The sequence below is a fragment of the Erpetoichthys calabaricus genome, chromosome 1 (assembly GCF_900747795.2).
Source record: "Erpetoichthys calabaricus chromosome 1, fErpCal1.3, whole genome shotgun sequence".
Taxonomy (NCBI): Eukaryota; Metazoa; Chordata; class Cladistia; order Polypteriformes; family Polypteridae; genus Erpetoichthys; species Erpetoichthys calabaricus.
In genome coordinates, this window is record NC_041394.2 from 343,435,658 (window position 1) to 343,453,530 (window position 17,873).

The following is a 17,873-nucleotide window of genomic DNA, read 5'->3' on the forward strand; positions in this document are numbered from 1 at the left end:
AAACCTTTAACAAGTGGAGGATCGACGACGCGAACCGCTGGTGTTGTTACTGAGAGACAGTTGTGATACCATTGAGCCACCTAATCAAGATAATCAACGAGCTTCGCACAACTGAACTACTACTACTGTTCTTACTGGGCGGATGTGTAAATATGCTGTTTGACATATACACATTAAATTGGTTTAATTGACACGAGAGTATCATTGTTGTATTCTCCTAATGAAGACAAAAAATTATATTTATAGATGTATACTATATGACGTACGGTTTTGAACAAAATTAAAGCGTTCCATAAAAAGGTTGCACGATTTACCTAATCTTATTATATATATATAAAGTTGATACATGACAATATATCTTTGACACTATGTATCAGACAAAGGAAATCACAGCAAACCACAAGAACAATAATTACTTCTCAGCAACTACCTGAATTGTAGTTTAACTATATTAAGTGAAGTGTGTAATGTCAATACGAATTACAAAATATAACTAGAGAGTTAAGTGTCAGATAGACTCTCAAAATATAGAGGTCAATGCCTTTGAGTGTGCTGAGGCTTAACAAAGATTCAGTAACCAGTGACCATGTCTGCTCGAGACTTTAAAGCCCTATCATGATCCAATCTCAGTACTACGCATGTCTGAGGCTTCAGAGCTCCGTCATGATCTCAGTACTACGCATGTCTGAGGCTTCAGAGCTCCGTCATGATCTCAGTACTACACATGTCTGAGGCTTCAGAGCCCTGTCATGATCTCAGTACTACGCATGTCTGAGGCTTCGAAGCTCCGTTCGAAGACCGTCATGACGCAATCTAAGTACTACACATGTCTGAGGCTTTGAATCTGCTCGAAGCTTCGAAGCCTCAGTTAACCCAGTGCGCATGTCTGAACCTTCGGAGCTTCGTCATGATCTCAGTACTACGCATGTCTGAGGCTTCGAATCTGCTCGAGGCTTCGAAGCCTCAGTTAACCCAGTGTGCATGTCTGAGGTTTCAGAGCTCCGTCATGATCTCAGTACTACGCAGGTCTGAGGCTTCAAAGCCCCGTTTGAAGCTCGTCATAACGCAATCTCAGCACTATGCATGACTGAGGCTTCGGAGCTCTGTCATGATGCAATCTTAGTACGCATGTCTGCTCAGTGCTTCTAACCAAGCTTGATGATTCCAGTGTGCATGTCTGCTTGATGCTGACGAGCTCCAGTTTGAAGTACATATGGCATCACCAGAGTTCAAAAACTTGACAGAATTTCCATTGAAATGAATGTTTGTGGATGATCCATACATGTTAAATGATTGTGCCAGATAATACTTTGTGATAAAAAATAAAATTATAAATTATACATCATACAAATTCCGACTTGTAGAATGCATAATGCTGCAAAGAAGAGTTTTAGTAATACGGTGACGACACATCTCTCATTATAATACTCTCATAAATATATTTTCTTCACCTCATGCAACGTTTTCATGCAACACTGAACGTATGTTATATAGTGTACATCTATATGTCATTGTTTTTGTCTTCATTACATACATACATACATACATACAAAACATGCATTATATACATCCTCTCTGCCAAAAATAGTAGTGGTGCAGCGGTAGCGTTACCGCTCCATAATAAGGCTTGTGTGGGTTCGGGTCCCACGTCCACGAATTGTGACCCAAACGAGTCTGTTTTTCTTTTTTTTTTCCATTTAACAGCAAATTCCACCGTGGACCGAGAGCGAGCAAGGCGAGAACACTAGTAAAGATTTATCAAATGGAAATGGGCATCTTGTTTTATGTCTATAACAAAAAAAAAAAATATTTGAGTGACGATTTCAACTGTTATTGTAGTTGTTGATGGCGGGTTTAGCAGTTTAAAATTTTAAATATTAAATTTATAAGGTGGAATGTGTTCTTACTTTGAGTGTTGGGGTGGGGGGGGGGGGGGAGAGCTACACGATAAATGTATTAGTAACTGGGATTGCGCCTCTATAACTGGAAGATTGCTTAGGAATGATACAGACTGGACAACTATATGTTTTAGGAAATGTTTTATTTTTGCACTGTGCTGTGACTAAGACAACTTTTTACTGATCGCCTGTCCGGCCCTTGAAGATGTGTTCACGAGGGAGGAATGCTGTTGTTAAAAGCAAATGCTTTTTCGGCAGCAGATCCAGATGTGTTTATCCCGCTGCTTTTTGTTACCTCAGTACTCAAGAGGATCTTTAATGCCGACCTTGATCCATGCACTGTTCACCTCGAAGTGTCCCGTGTGTGTCGGTGTGCCGGTGACTGATCTGCGCCGTGTCTCTCAGCCTCTCTGATGAGCTCCAGATTGACACCTTTGAATGTTTGGTGCAGCAGAGCAAATTCAACCTGATCTACCACAGTGGGTTTGTTATCACCTTATTCAATGGAGGGGTTCATGGACGTCAAATGCCGATGAATAGAAGATGAATTAATGTAAATACGTGAGCTGCCTTACGCAATTAGTCATCGCATTTTGATGGTGATTCTAAGTGGGGATGATTCCTGAACAGATCTCTTATGCGATCCTTCCACAGTATCTCTCAAAATTATTTAGTTCAAATTGGTTTTAAAGATTTCACTCGAGATTATTTTTTTTAACTTTTATTAATTATGATGAGTCTTTAGTTCGGATCGAACTCGGGCTAGCACTACACTCAGAATTTGATAATCAACCACCTTTGTTAACTGAGCCACTGACGGCGTCTTTTCTCGTAGCGATCTCGTTACTTTTGAGCTCCAAAAAATATTGTAAAGTATTAATAAATGAAATAGTTTAATACTTGATCGAATAATAACAATGTGCTTACCTACAGTATATCATGGCAAAGTACAGGGATAAACCTTTATTTTCTGTCTACTCCGTTTTAATTAAGTCAGACCAAAGAAAACATTTAAGGCTAATAAATGTGATCTCAAGAAAAGATCAGGGTTAATTATAATACTAATAACAGGAGCGATTATAATGATACAGTGCAAAAGTAAATACTAATTGAAAGAGCCGGGAATCCATAAGGTGAGGATTCTTATTTTGTTTAACTCTTGCTATCGTATAGTGCATTAGTTAGTTATATTTATATTTTTTAGACATCAGACACTAGAAGCTGCTGACGATCCCTTCTCTTCGTTGTCAGCCTGTAGCTGCGAAAAAATAAAAGCAATAAGAGTTTTAACAGACGTCATTGAAGTGAATCATAAGTTTCTGTAACGTTAATGAAAATGGCCAGGAGGTGTCACTAGAGAGGTGAATGTCAAATGCTTCGAAGCTTCGATACGATTTCCGAATGCTTCGTGAGGCTTCACTCCGCCCATCACTACTTCGCTCAGCGGAAGGCGGCATCTAAGTCCGTCCTCCTCCTGACTGAGCTCCGCCTCTTAGACAGTAACGCACCTAAGAAAGCTGATTGGCCCTCTGGAGTAGTACAGTGTCCATTTTAGGACATCCTCCTCCCTCCGAAAAAACTCCATCCTTCCTACTACCTTCGACAAAATATTCCTCCTCCCTGCGAGGAATCCCCAGTCACCCCTCCTCCCTCCTCCATCCGCTCTCAGTTCTCCGCTGTCCGTTTTCCGCCATCCACCCTCCTATCTCCGTCATCCGCCTTCAGCTCTCCGTCACCCCCACCCCCACCCCTCTGCATGACAGCATTTTCGTTAAGGAAGTGACGTAAAACTCTAGGTCCACCTTCTTCACAAGTTCATTCGCCAAAATATTTGTCAATTATATTTCACAGTAAGAATTTACAGCACGACTCAAACGCGGGAACGAAGGTAAATGACGTTAATTGCTGAGTGTCTTTTAATACTGTGTAAGTATACATATTAACACGCGTGCATTAAAATGTGTGCATTTACGGGGCGATTTCTCAGGCTTAAAAGCTCACCTTTTATTAAAAAGGTGAACGCAAACTTTTTTCATTCTGAAGGGCACAAACCACTTCGGACTTCAGCCGTTAAATGCGCGAAAATTTCGTTACACCTAATAAATGAGCGCAACATATTATCAGTTGTATTGTATGCTTACAATACATGTAAAAATGTGTTAATCATTAATTAATAGTATGGGATAGTGTTTTTCGACTCAGCTACAGATGCCGATGGAGACCAGAACTGCTTTGGAAAAATATGAACGCCTTAGGGCCGATCTGGAAGAAGGTAGCGCAGCTCCTTGATTTAATCAATTCCATGTCTTGGTGGGTTTGCGTAGCTTGTTGTCACTGTATTTACACCTGTTTTTCAGGCTTATTGACTGAAAGGGGCTTTCATGAAAAAGTTAGAGCTTTGCTACAGGATACGCCCTCTACAAGCCAAGGAAGTAAAAGTAAAGGTGTATATTTCTGTTTTATTTAAACCTTTTAAGTTCGTATGCATAGCCCCATTTGGCCGTTTTAGTTTTTTTTTTCTTTCTTCAGTAATATTTAATCTCCCTAAAGAAAAACAACACGTACATTTTACTTTTTTGTATCTCTTTAGTAATATTTTAGTGTAAAAGGATAACCAGCATTTAAACCTTTTATGTTACTTTATGAAGTTATTTTACACAATGTTGAAAAATTAATAAGAAAGCTACATATTTTGGCAGATGCTGCTTTAATTTTCAATGAAATGAAAAAAGCCATCCAAGAGAAAACATCAGTGAAGAAGAAGCAGTTTGCACTATCTAAAAAGGAGAAACCCTCATTTATAAAGGTTTGCTGCAGATGACTTAACTGAAAATGAAATAGTTCCTATATGTATAATACACATTTATCTATTTGACTTATGCCTTTATCCAAGCAACTTGCAACATCTGAGGTACAATTCGTTACATTACTTTTGTTTTTTGCAGTATAAGCAGGTGAAGTGACTTCCTCAGGGTCACACAGTGGTGTCAGTACCAGCATTTGAACCAACAAGCTCTGGGTTTGCAGCCCAAAACCTTAACTGCTACGCCACACTGCCTGTCTTAATCATACAGTTTTCTTTTTTATGCACATTAATTCACATATAGTATCTTTTGTGAATTTTATATCAAAGTACTAAATACAATTTTTGTTTAAGGTGAAGGTGATGGCAATGGAGTGGAGACCTAGAACAAAAAAAAACACCTGGAAAATACCATAAGATAATGCTGGAAGAAGAGCCTCCTAAATTTTTAATGAAACCATTGGATGGTTATGATGATATAATAGAGAAAGCCAAAGAAATGTTTTGGAAAGATGACAAAAGAAATGAAGCTCAGTACACACTGTGCAATGCGGATGGATCAAGATGGCCCAAATCAGATTTTGAGAAGGAGTATTTCTCATTAAATGAAATTCCAGATATATGGAAGAAAACATTATATGTTGGTTGTAGAGATTTAGGTACTTCTTTTAATAGTTTAAACTGTGTTACGTACTGAACATATTGCCATTTAATCGAAAACTTAATATAAACATGAACACAGAAATATTACCTACAAACCAAAATGTGCAGTAGTAAATTAACACTTTAAACATCTACTGTGTATTGGTCCATGGTTTCTATATGTAAACACATTAAAGTGTTGCTTTGACACGATAAGAGTCATTGTAACACTGGTAATTTTGCTGTGTAAATAAATATTGCTTGATAATGAATGGTGTATATTGCTATGAATAAAATAACCACAGAGAAGATAATGTCTTATTTTGCAATTAACAAGTTGCTTCTAGTTTTTTTATGATCAAGATTCTAGACAAGTGAAACATACTGTCAAATAATATTCAAATGGAAGTTGAATATGGCATTTTTAATGTTTTTTTCTTTTCTTCTTAGATGATGTGATATGTGTTGGACAGCTTTCTTTGGCATCTAAAAGTGAAAACTTAACACAAACAAAATCCATGTTAATGGAGAATGCAGCAATGGTACAGACAAGTATTTACAGATTATTATAAAATATTTCTAGAAATTGTTTATCAATAGAGGGATGAAATCATCACATTAATAAAAATAAAAACATTACTTTTTAACAGGATAATCCAATTTTGCAGGAAACCTCAGGTTTGTAGAATTTAAAATTTTATACATTTATTTTCTTAGACTTATTCATCAGTGTAACATGTTCTTAATACTTTACAGGCCATTTGAAGAAAAGTTCCACCAGTTGTAAGGTGAGTATTTAAAAAAGATTATTGAATATTCTTTAAGAACATTAAAAAAAAAATTGGCAAACAAGAAGAGTCCTTTTAGTCCATCATGCTTGTTTGTTTAGTTAACAGCTAAGCATTTCTAAGTATTTCCAGACACTTCTTTAACTATCAATTTCTCCTTCTACTACATGAGTTGATGTATTCCAGATTACCAAGATTATAATTTTTTATTTCATTATAGGGAAGCACAGTGTTAGTGATTTTAAAATTTACTACAATTACATTGCTGCTAAAGTACACATACACTCTTTTTCACTTCTTTAAAGTTTAACTATAACAGAGCAGCACTTGACCCTTACCTAAACTGAGAAATCAGAATGTGCAGAACATTATACACATTTAACTGATGATTGTGTTTTCCTTTCCTTTAGAGAAAACCAACAATGGACAACTTACAAGGTATTGAAATATTTTTACAATTAATTTAATTTATAAACCTAGATTATTATTAATTTGTTTTTCTTTGTCTGGAGTTTTTTGTTAATTTCTTTTTAAAATTTTGCCTAATAGCACAACTTTCAGGAAGCTTTTCCTTTGAGGTAAGACTGAAATACAGTTTTAATAAAATAAAAATAATGTGCTTTGCATTTTATGCCATTGTTTTACTGCATTAGAAAAATCATTGTTAATTGAAAGTAAATTTATGTTCATAACTTTCTTCAGCTGATGGTGTCATCTAGTAAAAAACATTGTTCACTGGCAATTGCTGAAAATATGGAAGATGGTTCATTAAAGTCTGATGTTCAAACACCTCCTCATTATGCAATTCCTCCAGGTACAGTATGTTGTAATGCAGACATAGTGAAAAGCAATACTTTTGTATTTTGAAAAAAAAAGGTGATTTATTCTTCTAAATGCATAAGTGCTATGTTCAAGGGTTTGGTGTTTAGTAAGACTTTTGCTGCCTCATTTAACTTAACTGTTTTAGTTGTCTGTATGTTTGTTATTTTTACTGCAACAGTATTATTTTTGTTTTGTTTCATTGCCTTCACAAGTGTACATGCCACGAGTTCCATATGTTGATGATGGACAAATCAAATTCAATCCTGATTTGGCTGTGGGGTCAGGGTCGTTTGGAACGGTGTACTTTGGTTCATATCAGGGAACACCAGCAGCAGTAAAGAAGATTCCTGTTGATGACAGTAATGACTTTTTGCATTAGATCCTTCTTTGTTTGTAAGTTCTATTCTCCCTTTATATTATTTGTAGTGAAACTTGATTGTTTAAATTTGTTTAGTTTATTGTTGATTTCTGAAAACTGTGAACATCAGACAATTGAATGTAAAAGAAAACCTTTCTAAAAGCTTGTATTAAAGACAAAGAAACATGACAGAATTTTTTAAGGATATTTACATTACAATGTGTTGTAAAGTCTTCATTTACAATTCTCCTTAAAAATAAACATGTTATGTATAGTTATAGTTTAATGATGGTATTTTTTTATCTGTAGAAGACTTTCTCATCCAAATATTGTTAGATTCTTGGCTGCTACCAAAAAAGATCAGTATATACTCATAGCAAATGAGTATGTCCATGGAGCAAGTTTACACGTTGTACTTCACAGTGCAGACAGTCCAGTGAAGGTATGGAATGTTCTGTTGTCTTTAACTTGATATAACAAGAGTTTTTGACATTTGAACCTTTTAAATTAAGTTTTCAAAAATTAGCAATGTTTTTACTTGAAAATATGCATTCTAAAAAAGGATATTGTTAGTTGTTTTTCTGATCCATTCTAAATCTTTTTATGTTACCACTGTGTCATGTGAAAAAAATTGCTTTCTATTCATGCAAGTTAATATTAATGTAATAATACTCCTTTAAAAAGGAAACAAAAATATTGATTATTAAAGGATAAATGTTTATTATTTCTGGCATTCTTCCTATAGACTATTCAAGATACCTTTATAACTAGTTCCATTTTGCATCCTTGGTAAAAAAGCTTGCCATTTAACATTCCACTTTCTCAGGCAGCTTTAAATTGTTTCATTTTCCTATTTGTGTAGTTATCACATTATGTGCTTGTAATGTAGCTCCATGATAACCTAAAAAATGAAAGAACTGTTGTTTAATGCTAAAGCTGGAAAGTTCTATCTGTAGTTTTTGTTAAGTGCTACAAAAGGCATCGTAAAAGGGTAAACAGCTAAACTAACCCTATTAAATCATTTCTAATAGTGTTATGGTAACATTTTAAATTGTACATGTGGAAAGTATGGACCATCTCTGCAGCTATAGTGTTAATTTAACAGTGGTGATTTTACTGTTTATAGTAATATAGATATTAGCATTATAAATAAAATTATACCTGGAAATTACAAGTTCATATCAGCTTTTTTAGGATAACTTCCTGACCTTGATGCATTAAATATTACTTGGATAATTCAGGTTGATTTTACAAATCATTTCTCATTTTGTAGTTAGAAGCAGAAGAAAAAAATTACGTTGCACTTGATGTGGCAATGGCTGTGGAATACATCCATTCCAAGAATGTAATACACCAGGACCTGAAGCCTGCAAACATCCTGGTAGGATATATTTTTTAAACAGAAATTGAAAATACAAGGGAAACAAAAGAGTTACTGTGTTAGTATGGTTTCACTTTGATTCCTCTTTTGTAAATTAAACATGGCCTATTAAAGCCTATTTAGGCATTCTGTGTGTGATTCTGTGCTATATAAAAATAAATAGCTGTTTTGGGATGTTTTTCTATATTAGTCACAATCACAATTTTAACATTTTGAATTCTAAGCTTATGTTTACTTTTGTGCAAAACACAGGGTAAACATGTATTCTGTTTAGGCAACAAACATATGCTTTGTTGATCATTTGTGTTTCATTAAGTAAATTCATTTTAATTTCTGTAATTTTTGTCTTCTAGATTGAAGGCAGCAGCAAAAAGGCCTATCTTACCGACTGGGGTTTAGCCAATGTTCGCGACTCAGTTTCGCTAAGGCAGGGGAGCAAAATATCTGGCCTTTTAAGTGGACCTCTTGGTGGTACTGCTATTTACACAGCTCCTGAATGTCTGCTAACCTTTCAACCTTGTTCTGTACATTCAGACATATGGTCCATCGGCATAACATTTTTAGAGCTGTACACAAACACTGTACCATGGTCTGTAAAGACCTGTAAAGAGCTGTGCCAGTTAATGTCAACAGAGGCAGCTCCAAATGCTTTAAACAAATTTGATTCATTGTGCACACAATTAATATGTACATGTTTAAAATATACACCATCGGAAAGAATTTCGGCCTCAAACCTAGTTCTTCTGTTAAAATCATTGGACAACACTGATTTAAAAAAAACATTACGGATACCATTGGTAATTACAAAATGCAATATTTTAGATGATGACCTTTGTTTTATTCATCACCAAGAGGAAAGTAAAATGTTTAGTTTTTCCTGTCATTAAAATGTATTGTTACATTATATACTGTATACAGGAAAAAAGTGCATACAATTATATTGATTATGTTGTTGTTCTTGATGTTATGACTATAGAATTCTGATGCAAATAAATAATTTCTCTCCCAGAGAAGCAAAAACAGCCATCTAAGTTGTACTCAACAAATTCATAAATGGTGCTTGATTCTCCTGCCACAAGGAACTCTAATATCAGTGCAAGTTCATAAAATTAATGGACTGATAATGGTTAAATATAGATTATGGAAGGATACTAAAGGTTCTATATAAATATCCTCTGGGTTATTTTAAATTGTTATAATGGACCTTTCTATGTGTAAAGGCTCAAAAAAGTATGATTAAACCAATTTATTTTCACAACAACAAAATTTATTTAGTATGAGAAGAATTGATGATTTTTTCATATATTTCAAAAGCCTGTACAAAGTTATCTGGCTCAATCAGATTCATTCTGGTCATAAGGGTTGTGATGTGATTTGCAGTCGTTAGATAGGAAGCCACAGCATCATCAACTGAATAACCATCCATTGATCTGGGGAGAGTAAACACAGTGGAGCACAACTGCCTGAAAGCAACATTGGCCACAGTCAGGGTTGCTCCCTTTTCACAAGCCATAGTGTCTGCATGCTGCTGAAGATCATCATCAATTGTGCACAGCAAATGTGGAGTTCCTATTTATGACAAAAAATAAATGAGTGGAATGATTAAACAGTAAATTAGCACTCTTCATAATACCATATACTGTATGCAAAATACATATAATAAACAAAAAACAGATTAGACAATGGGTTAGGTTTGGCAGATTTTATTATCTCAGAGGGAAATTTGTTTGCAGTGGTAAAGTATAAAAGCACAGAATATTGTTACACAGATACAGGAAAACAAGCCAAGACTAATCACATGACAGGAAGTCAGTACACATTCAAAAGGCACACACAAGATTCCTACAAAGAAAAATAATTTTAATAGTACCTAATAACTCTTACAACTGCTGGAATTCAAAATGCTTATAACTCTGGGAATCAAAGACTTCTCAAAACTATTGATATTAAAATATTTAGAACCTTAATCGGCAGCCTTATGGCAACAAATAAAATGTGGGAAACAGAAGGTTGCCCTATGTGAAAGAATTGAGCTAACCTTCTAACTTTTGTGTGGTGTAGTTCAGTGAGAGAGAAATTTATTACTTCTTTTGACAGTATTGTTTATACAGTTTATGTTTTTCAAGGCTGAAGTTTTTGAGCTAACTGATAAAACCAAATGTGACAAAATAATTAATAGTTGGCTTAAATAACAACAACATTTATTTATATAGCACATTTTCATACAAAAAGTAGCTCAAAGTGCTTTACATAATGAAGAAAAGAAGAATAAAAGACAAATAAGAAATTAAAATAAGACAACCTTAGTTAACATAAAAAGGAGTAAGGTCCGATGGCCAATATGTTATCATAGTTTTGTCCAAAATAGTTTAAACATAAAACCTTATAAGGTAAGCATGAAAATAGATTTGGATAGGCTGTGTTTAAAGATAACATTACCGGATGGAGGACAAAAATAAAGCATGTCTGGTTTTCCAAATGGTCCTGCAGCTAGAGTCTGCTTACGAATCCTGTGGTTGTTCCATTCAATGCGCTCAGAGTAAAGCTGCCTTTCAATAAGAGGTAAAAAGCAATATTGGACACAGTGTCTGAAACAGAATGAAATGTATAAACAACATTTTCTTATTAAACTGTTTTATAGTGATGTAGACAACTATCCTAGTGTATCCAAACACAAGCAACTGTGAATAGCATGGCAGTCTTGTTGTATTCTCTCACAGGTACACACAGTTACAACATTCACCAAAACTTCAGGATGCCAAGTAACCTAAACACATGTAAATGTGATGCAAAGGAAAACACGTTTCTGGAAAAAGCTACTCTTATATGTGGTTAACATGAAGATTCCATATAGATAAGTACCAGCCAATACTTCCTACTGGCAATACAGTAGAGCTAAATACTGAATCATTATAATGCTGAAAAATACAGCATTTTTGCTGATTACTTCATGAGGTCCTTCACAAAAAAAGCATCTTTATTTCCAATATACACTGACTTGTATTTTTCAATTTTCAGATGCTCTTCCATCATAGGCTGCATTAATAATGGAGACGAGTCAAGAGTACAGGATGTTTGTAGAGGACTTTGTCTTGTGGTGCCAGGACAACCTGCAACTCAGTATCAGCAAGACAAAAAGCCTTTGAGCAGTCACCATCCGGGGAAGGACGACGTGGAAGAGGTGCAGAGCTACAAGTACCTGGGGATTCACGTAACCAACTGGACTGGTCTGACAACACAGTGTCTCTGTACAAGAAGGGCCAGAGCAGAGTGTACTAGCTATTTAGATTCAGGTCTTTTGATGTGTGCAGCAAACTGTTGGAAATGTTCTACCAGTCCATAGTAGCCAGTGTGGTGTTCCATGCTGCAGTCTCCTGGGGAAGCAACCTGAGCACAAAAGTAGTACAATGCCTGAACAAACGTATCAGGACAGGCTGTTCCATCACAGTGCAAACTCTGGGCACACTGGAAGCTGTTGTAAAAAAGAGGATTGTGGCAAAATTGGATGCCATCATGAAAAATCTCCTCCAGTAGGCACTGTCTTGGGGTACTTTTAGCCACAGGCTCATTCTACCATGGTGTGTTAAAATGCACCTCTCGGGGTCTTTTCTGCCCACTGCTATCAGGCAATTCAATGCTTCCACCAGGGGCACTCGTGAAGTTGTTTTTGAAATATCTGCACAATACACATTATATTTCTATTTGCTTATCGACTGATTGATAGTTTGGCTATATTATTTATCCTGTGAGTCTGCTGCTGTATGTGTTTGAATTTTCCCATGGGATTAGTGAAAAGTCCAGCAAAATGACACCTTTAATTGGCTAACTAAAAAGATTACAATATGCAAGCTTTTGAGGAATCTCAGGCCCCTTTACATCTTGCCTGAAGAAGGGGCCTGAGTTGCCTCGAAAGCTTGCATATTGTAATCTTTTTAGTTAGCCAATTAAAGGTGTCGTTTTGCTGAACTTTTCACTACATTCATAATGGCTAACACGGTACAACACCCTAGTCCCATGGGATTAATAAAGTTAATCTAATCTAATAGTATTTAGTTCTTGTTCATCATGTTCTTTAAACAAGAAATCAGTCTCCATTATGTAAATATAATTTTAAATTGAAAAATAACAACTAATAAATAGATAAGCATTTACATATATACTGTGTATATGAATCAATTTATACATATATATCCATCCATCCTTTATCCAACCCGCTATATCCCAACCACAGGGTCACGGGGGTCTGCTGGAGCCAATCCCAGCCAACACAGGGTGCAAGGCAGGAAACAAAACCCCCGGGCAGGGCACATGCACACACACACATGGGACAATTTAGAATCGCCAATGCACCTAACCTGCATATCTTTGACTGTGGGAGGAAACCCCACGCAGACACAGGGAGAACATGCAAACTCCACACAGGAAGGATCCGGGAGGCGAACCCAGGTCTCCCAACTGCGAGGCAGCAACGCTACCCACTGCGCCACCGTGCCGCCCATATATATATATATATATATATATTTTAATAAATGTACAATACATACATATGTATGGGATTGGACAGTTCCAAAATTCCAGCTTCCACCATTGCCTGTCAAAAAGGCAAAATTTCTTAGGTGTACTAAGGGAAAAAATGCTAACAATACTATATGCAATCATTAGTTAATCAAAGAGACACGTATTACATCTACATTACACACCTCAAAATGTTTTTTGCCAGAAAGATATCCATGATTTTTTTAGGTATCCATTAAAGTACTCTGCTCGCTTTTAGAAATAAAACAGAATAATAATATTGGTGATTTTTTTCCCCCAAAATATTAAATTCAGTCATTTAAAATCCTGTCAGCAAACACTCGCAAGGGATATTGTCACACATCATATTACTTGTGATAGGATTTACGAAGCAGTAATTGTTGAAAGCATGTGCATTTTCCTACTGTACATAGCTTTTTCATCTTTAAAGGTAAAGCCACAATAATGAAATATAAAACAAATTGGTATTTTTTTTTATACTTACTTGATTATGTATAGACTTCCCATATCTGAAACTGTTAACTCCTGCTAAGCTGTCATGGTGACAGTATCTAAAAGACATCTGTATAATGGCAACTAAAGAATTTTCACAACCCCTATCTGCTCTCACAAGGCGTGGACAACCTACAGCCATAGCAATTCAAAAATAAATAAAACACAGTAATATAAAGCACACAGCCAGAAAAATGCTCTATAAAATATTAAGAAAATCTGCTAACAATATACAGCTAAAGAAACTCATTTATCATAGGAATTAGCTGGAAATGAAAGTAAACGTTTCACCATTTTCTGTTTCCACAGCATCAAGAAAATATCTAGCAATGAAACGTGGATTCCGATTGGAGGTCCCTGCATGTAGCCATATAACACGTCTTGAATATCTTCATAAAGATATGAAAATATGCAAAAAACATACATAGAGAATATAAATATTAACAGAACAGTATTGATCACAATAATACCAATTCAGCTTGTCTCTACATACCCATCAATACACAGATGAATCCAGATTCCATAAAAACGCAATTTATCATTTCCTGCAACAAACAAAATTCAATAAATGAACCCTGCAAACACAGTAATAACATTGTATCCACATTAAAAACAGTGGGTTTAAAGTAACTTGTAAGAATCTCAGATTTCACAGTTTTGAACTTTCTATTCTTATCATATGGATCATGTACATTACAAAAGAAACAAAAACAAAGCCAATATAAGACATGCCATCAATGTGCCAAGTGTGATTGGGGCCTTTTGTTGAGTACTGGCATCTCAGAATTTTGCGATTTCCTGGCTGTCGTCTGTGCAGACCCCTTGCATCCAATTGACGCATTACTTCATGTACATCATTTCTACAGAAAAAAATAAAATAATTTTAGAAGTCACATATTTAAGGAAGGGCATGAGTGTTTACTGTTAACCAAGTAGTCAAAGAAACAACATAAATAATAGATAAATCATGAAATATGCTGTAGAATTAGACACAGGATACCGATAGCATGGTCGAATTCCTCTGAAGTCCCTCACACGTCTATACATAGCTCGAACACCTTTCATTGGGGGCCACTTTTTTAATTCACTCTAAGATAAAAAAATCATTTGGATTTCATTAATTCACTTAATGATCACCTCCGTAATCAAGGAGTCAGTAATACTGGTACCTCAACTGCAGCAAAAATTTCTTTTTTGGGGCGGTCATTACTCCTTCTAAACAATTTCATTTTGTGCAAAAGTCTTCTCAGTTGGCGATCCCTGAAAATGTTACAGAAATTAACCATGTCCTTCTGTTCTTTAAATCTTAAAACAATGCATAATATTTGTAATTGGTGGAACAAACTTTTATGTTGTCGTCATCTGTTGCGTCAACTCACTAAGAAATATATTATGAGATAAAATTTGATAAAAAATAATTTGCATAATGTTTGTTCTACCAAAAATTAATTTATAGACTGAGAAAAATATTAATGCTTAATACTGAAGTTTTTACACAATACACACTAAGTGAACCAATAACAATAGCATATGGTACAATGAAATTTGGAACTAAAAATGATTATGAATGGCCTTTCCCACAGTATAAAGATATAATCCAAAATCTTATGAAAAATTAATGAAAATATTTAACTTACGATATTTTTCCTCCTCCAAACACTTCAATTACTTTAACCATCTCCTTCTGAGTATACCCTTGCTCAAATAAGTTTCTGATAATACGCAAACCTATGACATGAAACATTTTGATACCAGAACTGTACATACTAATTCAGATTTTTAACAAAAATGTATTTTATTCAAACAGTGTGCAAACATATTAACTTCCTTATGGGATAATTCATTGTGAGGTATGTTTATAAAATTTAAATTACATTACAATTGAATTATTAAGGCTAGTTACTTACGATCATGGTTCTTTACTCCAATGACATGCGAATCTGTGATACAAAACAAGATATGCACAATAAATGAACACATTAAATACATTCTGAACAATGCATTTTACTGAAAAAATAACGTCTGTAGAAAGCAATGCATTTTGTTAACGGGTGCAACTTTTTAAATATTTTCAACAACTGGCAAGTGGTTATACTACTGATAGTAAAGTATCTATGTTGTGTTTCTATAATTACATTTTAAATATCAATGTTGTTTATTTTTAGAGAACTGAAATATTACTGAAGAAAAAAAAAACAAAACGGCCAAATGGGGCTATGCATACGAACTTAAAAGGTTAAATAAAACAGAAATATACACCTTTACTTTTACTTCCTTGGCTTGTAGAGGGCGTATCCTGTAGCAAAGCTCTAACTTTTTCATGAAAGCCCCTTTCAGTCAATAAGCCTGAAAAAACAGGTGTAAATACAGTGACAACAAGCTACGCAAACCCACCAAGACATGGAATTGATTAAATCAAGGAGCTGCGCTACCTTCTTCCAGATCGGCCCTAAGGCGTTCATATTTTTCCAAAGCAGTTCTGGTCTCCATCGGCATCTGTAGCTGAGTCGAAAAAACACTATCCCATACTATTAATTAATGATTAACACATTTTTACATGTATTGTAAGCATACAATACAACTGATAATATGTTGCGCTCATTTATTAGGTGTAACGAAATTTTCGCGCATTTAACGGCTGAAGTCCGAAGTGGTTTGTGCCCTTCAGAATGAAAAAAGTTTGCGTTCACCTTTTTAATAAAAGGTGAGCTTTTAAGCCTGAGAAATCGCCCCGTAAATGCACACATTTTAATGCACGCGTGTTAATATGTATACTTACACAGTATTAAAAGACACTCAGCAATTAACGTCATTTACCTTCGTTCCCGCGTTTGAGTCGTGCTGTAAATTCTTACTGTGAAATATAATTGACAAATATTTTGGCGAATGAACTTGTGAAGAAGGTGGACCTAGAGTTTTACGTCACTTCCTTAACGAAAATGCTGTCATGCAGAGGGGTGGGGGTGGGGTGACGGAGAGCTGAAGGCGGATGACGGAGATAGGAGGGTGGATGGCGTAAAAAACGGACAGCGGAGAACTGAGAGCGGATGGAGGAGGGAGGAGAGAGGAGGGGTGACTGGGGATTCCTCGCAGGGAGGAGGAATATTTTGTCGAAGGTAGTAGGAAGGATGGAGTTTTCTCGGAGGGAGGAGGATGTCCTAAAATGGACACTGTACTAGAGTTTCACTGTAGCATATAAGACCTACGGCCGAGGTGTTCTTTAATCAGGGCGCAAAACGAGTTGCAAGTGGACGTGATAAGGCAGTAGTCTGGATGGAATCTGCTTTAGGGATTTGGATTGAAGAGTGATGGAAGAAGAACAACGGCGGTGCTAAACAGTCGCCTGAAGAGGCTCCTTTAGAAGAGCTGTAACGCTATCCTTTGTTGTGCAGTAAAATTAAACTCATCGTCGTGTCATTGTTGGTGAGTAACCATAATTAATTATTTACGTACGGTACTTATTACATGTACATAGTTTAGTGTCGCTGTACACACATTTTACTGTATACAATTTTTCTTGCATTGTACGTATTTATTGCTGGTGGCCTGTTTGTTGTAATGGCTGTAACGTATTGATATCGGAGACGCTCGATATCTATAATAATAAAAGGCAAAGCCCTCACTGACTGACTGACTGACTCACTCATCACTAATTCTCCAACTTCCCGTGTAGGTGGAAGGCTGAAATTTGGCAGGCTCATTCCTTACAGCTTACTTACAAAAGTTAGGCAGTTTTCATTTCAAAATTATACGCGTAATGGTCATAACTGGAACCTCTTTTTTGTCCATATACTGTAATGGTAGGCAGCAAGATGGCCGTAGGAGACTGAGTTGCGTGTCGCGTCATCACGCCTCCCACGTAATCACGTGAACTGACTGTGAACTCAGTACGTAGAAAAGAAGGAGGAGCCCCAAAGAGCACAGAAGAAAACATTCATTACACAATTGACAAGGCAGCGAAACAATAAGAAGCGAGTGAGTGACGCATACAAGCATCTTCATAAGACACGAGGTATAAAAAAGCACGGTGTAAACCGTAAGTCTAAATTAACTTTATAGAACCGCTCCCGCTGCCGTTTGCAATACCATATTCGCGAGATACAAGTTTAATGAGAAGACACGAGGTATAAAAAAGCACGGTGTAAACCGTAAC

At 35.8% G+C, this 17,873-nt stretch overlaps 2 protein-coding genes and 2 long non-coding RNA genes across 6 annotated transcripts in view; 3 read left to right on the forward strand and 1 right to left on the reverse strand.

Moving 5' to 3' along the window:
* Positions 1–17,873, forward strand: part of LOC114642418 (zinc finger protein OZF-like) — a 227,469-nt gene that overhangs the window by 175,602 nt on the left and 33,994 nt on the right. The window lies entirely within an intron of this gene.
* Positions 4,041–4,803, forward strand: LOC127527915 (uncharacterized). Its single transcript, XR_007935093.1, has 3 exons — positions 4,041–4,170; positions 4,256–4,342; positions 4,598–4,803. It is a non-coding gene; the product is annotated as an uncharacterized LOC127527915 (long non-coding RNA).
* LOC114642415 (uncharacterized) lies at positions 7,617–9,677 on the forward strand. The gene is made up of 3 exons (XR_007935078.1): positions 7,617–7,753; positions 8,585–8,692; positions 9,046–9,677. It is a non-coding gene; the product is annotated as an uncharacterized LOC114642415 (long non-coding RNA).
* LOC114642417 (uncharacterized) lies at positions 13,512–15,505 on the reverse strand. Of its 2 annotated transcripts, XM_028791329.2 has the most exons (7): positions 15,358–15,505; positions 14,890–14,980; positions 14,721–14,809; positions 14,453–14,580; positions 14,214–14,265; positions 14,012–14,109; positions 13,512–13,852 (listed from the first exon to the last, which is right to left on the reverse strand). In XM_028791329.2, exons 1-7 carry the CDS (start codon positions 15,483–15,485, stop codon positions 13,653–13,655), a joined length of 786 nt encoding a protein of 261 aa, XP_028647162.2. In that variant the 5' UTR covers positions 15,486–15,505; the 3' UTR covers positions 13,512–13,652. The 2 variants fall into 2 exon arrangements, with proteins under 2 accessions (XP_028647162.2, XP_051783334.1); XM_051927374.1 differs by lacking the exon at positions 13,512–13,852 and having other exon boundaries at positions 13,886–14,109.

Coding starts and splice junctions, on each gene's coding strand:
- LOC114642417 (XM_028791329.2), bottom strand. CDS start 15,485: ATGTACAGTTCTGGTATCAAAATGTTTCATGTCATAGGTTTGCGTATT. Junction 14,581..14,720: donor GGAATTCGACCATGCTATCG/GTATCCTGTGTC, acceptor TTTTTTCTGTAG/AAATGATGTACATGAAGTAA. Junction 14,110..14,213: donor ATTCATCTGTGTATTGATGG/GTATGTAGAGAC, acceptor ATCTTTATGAAG/ATATTCAAGACGTGTTATAT.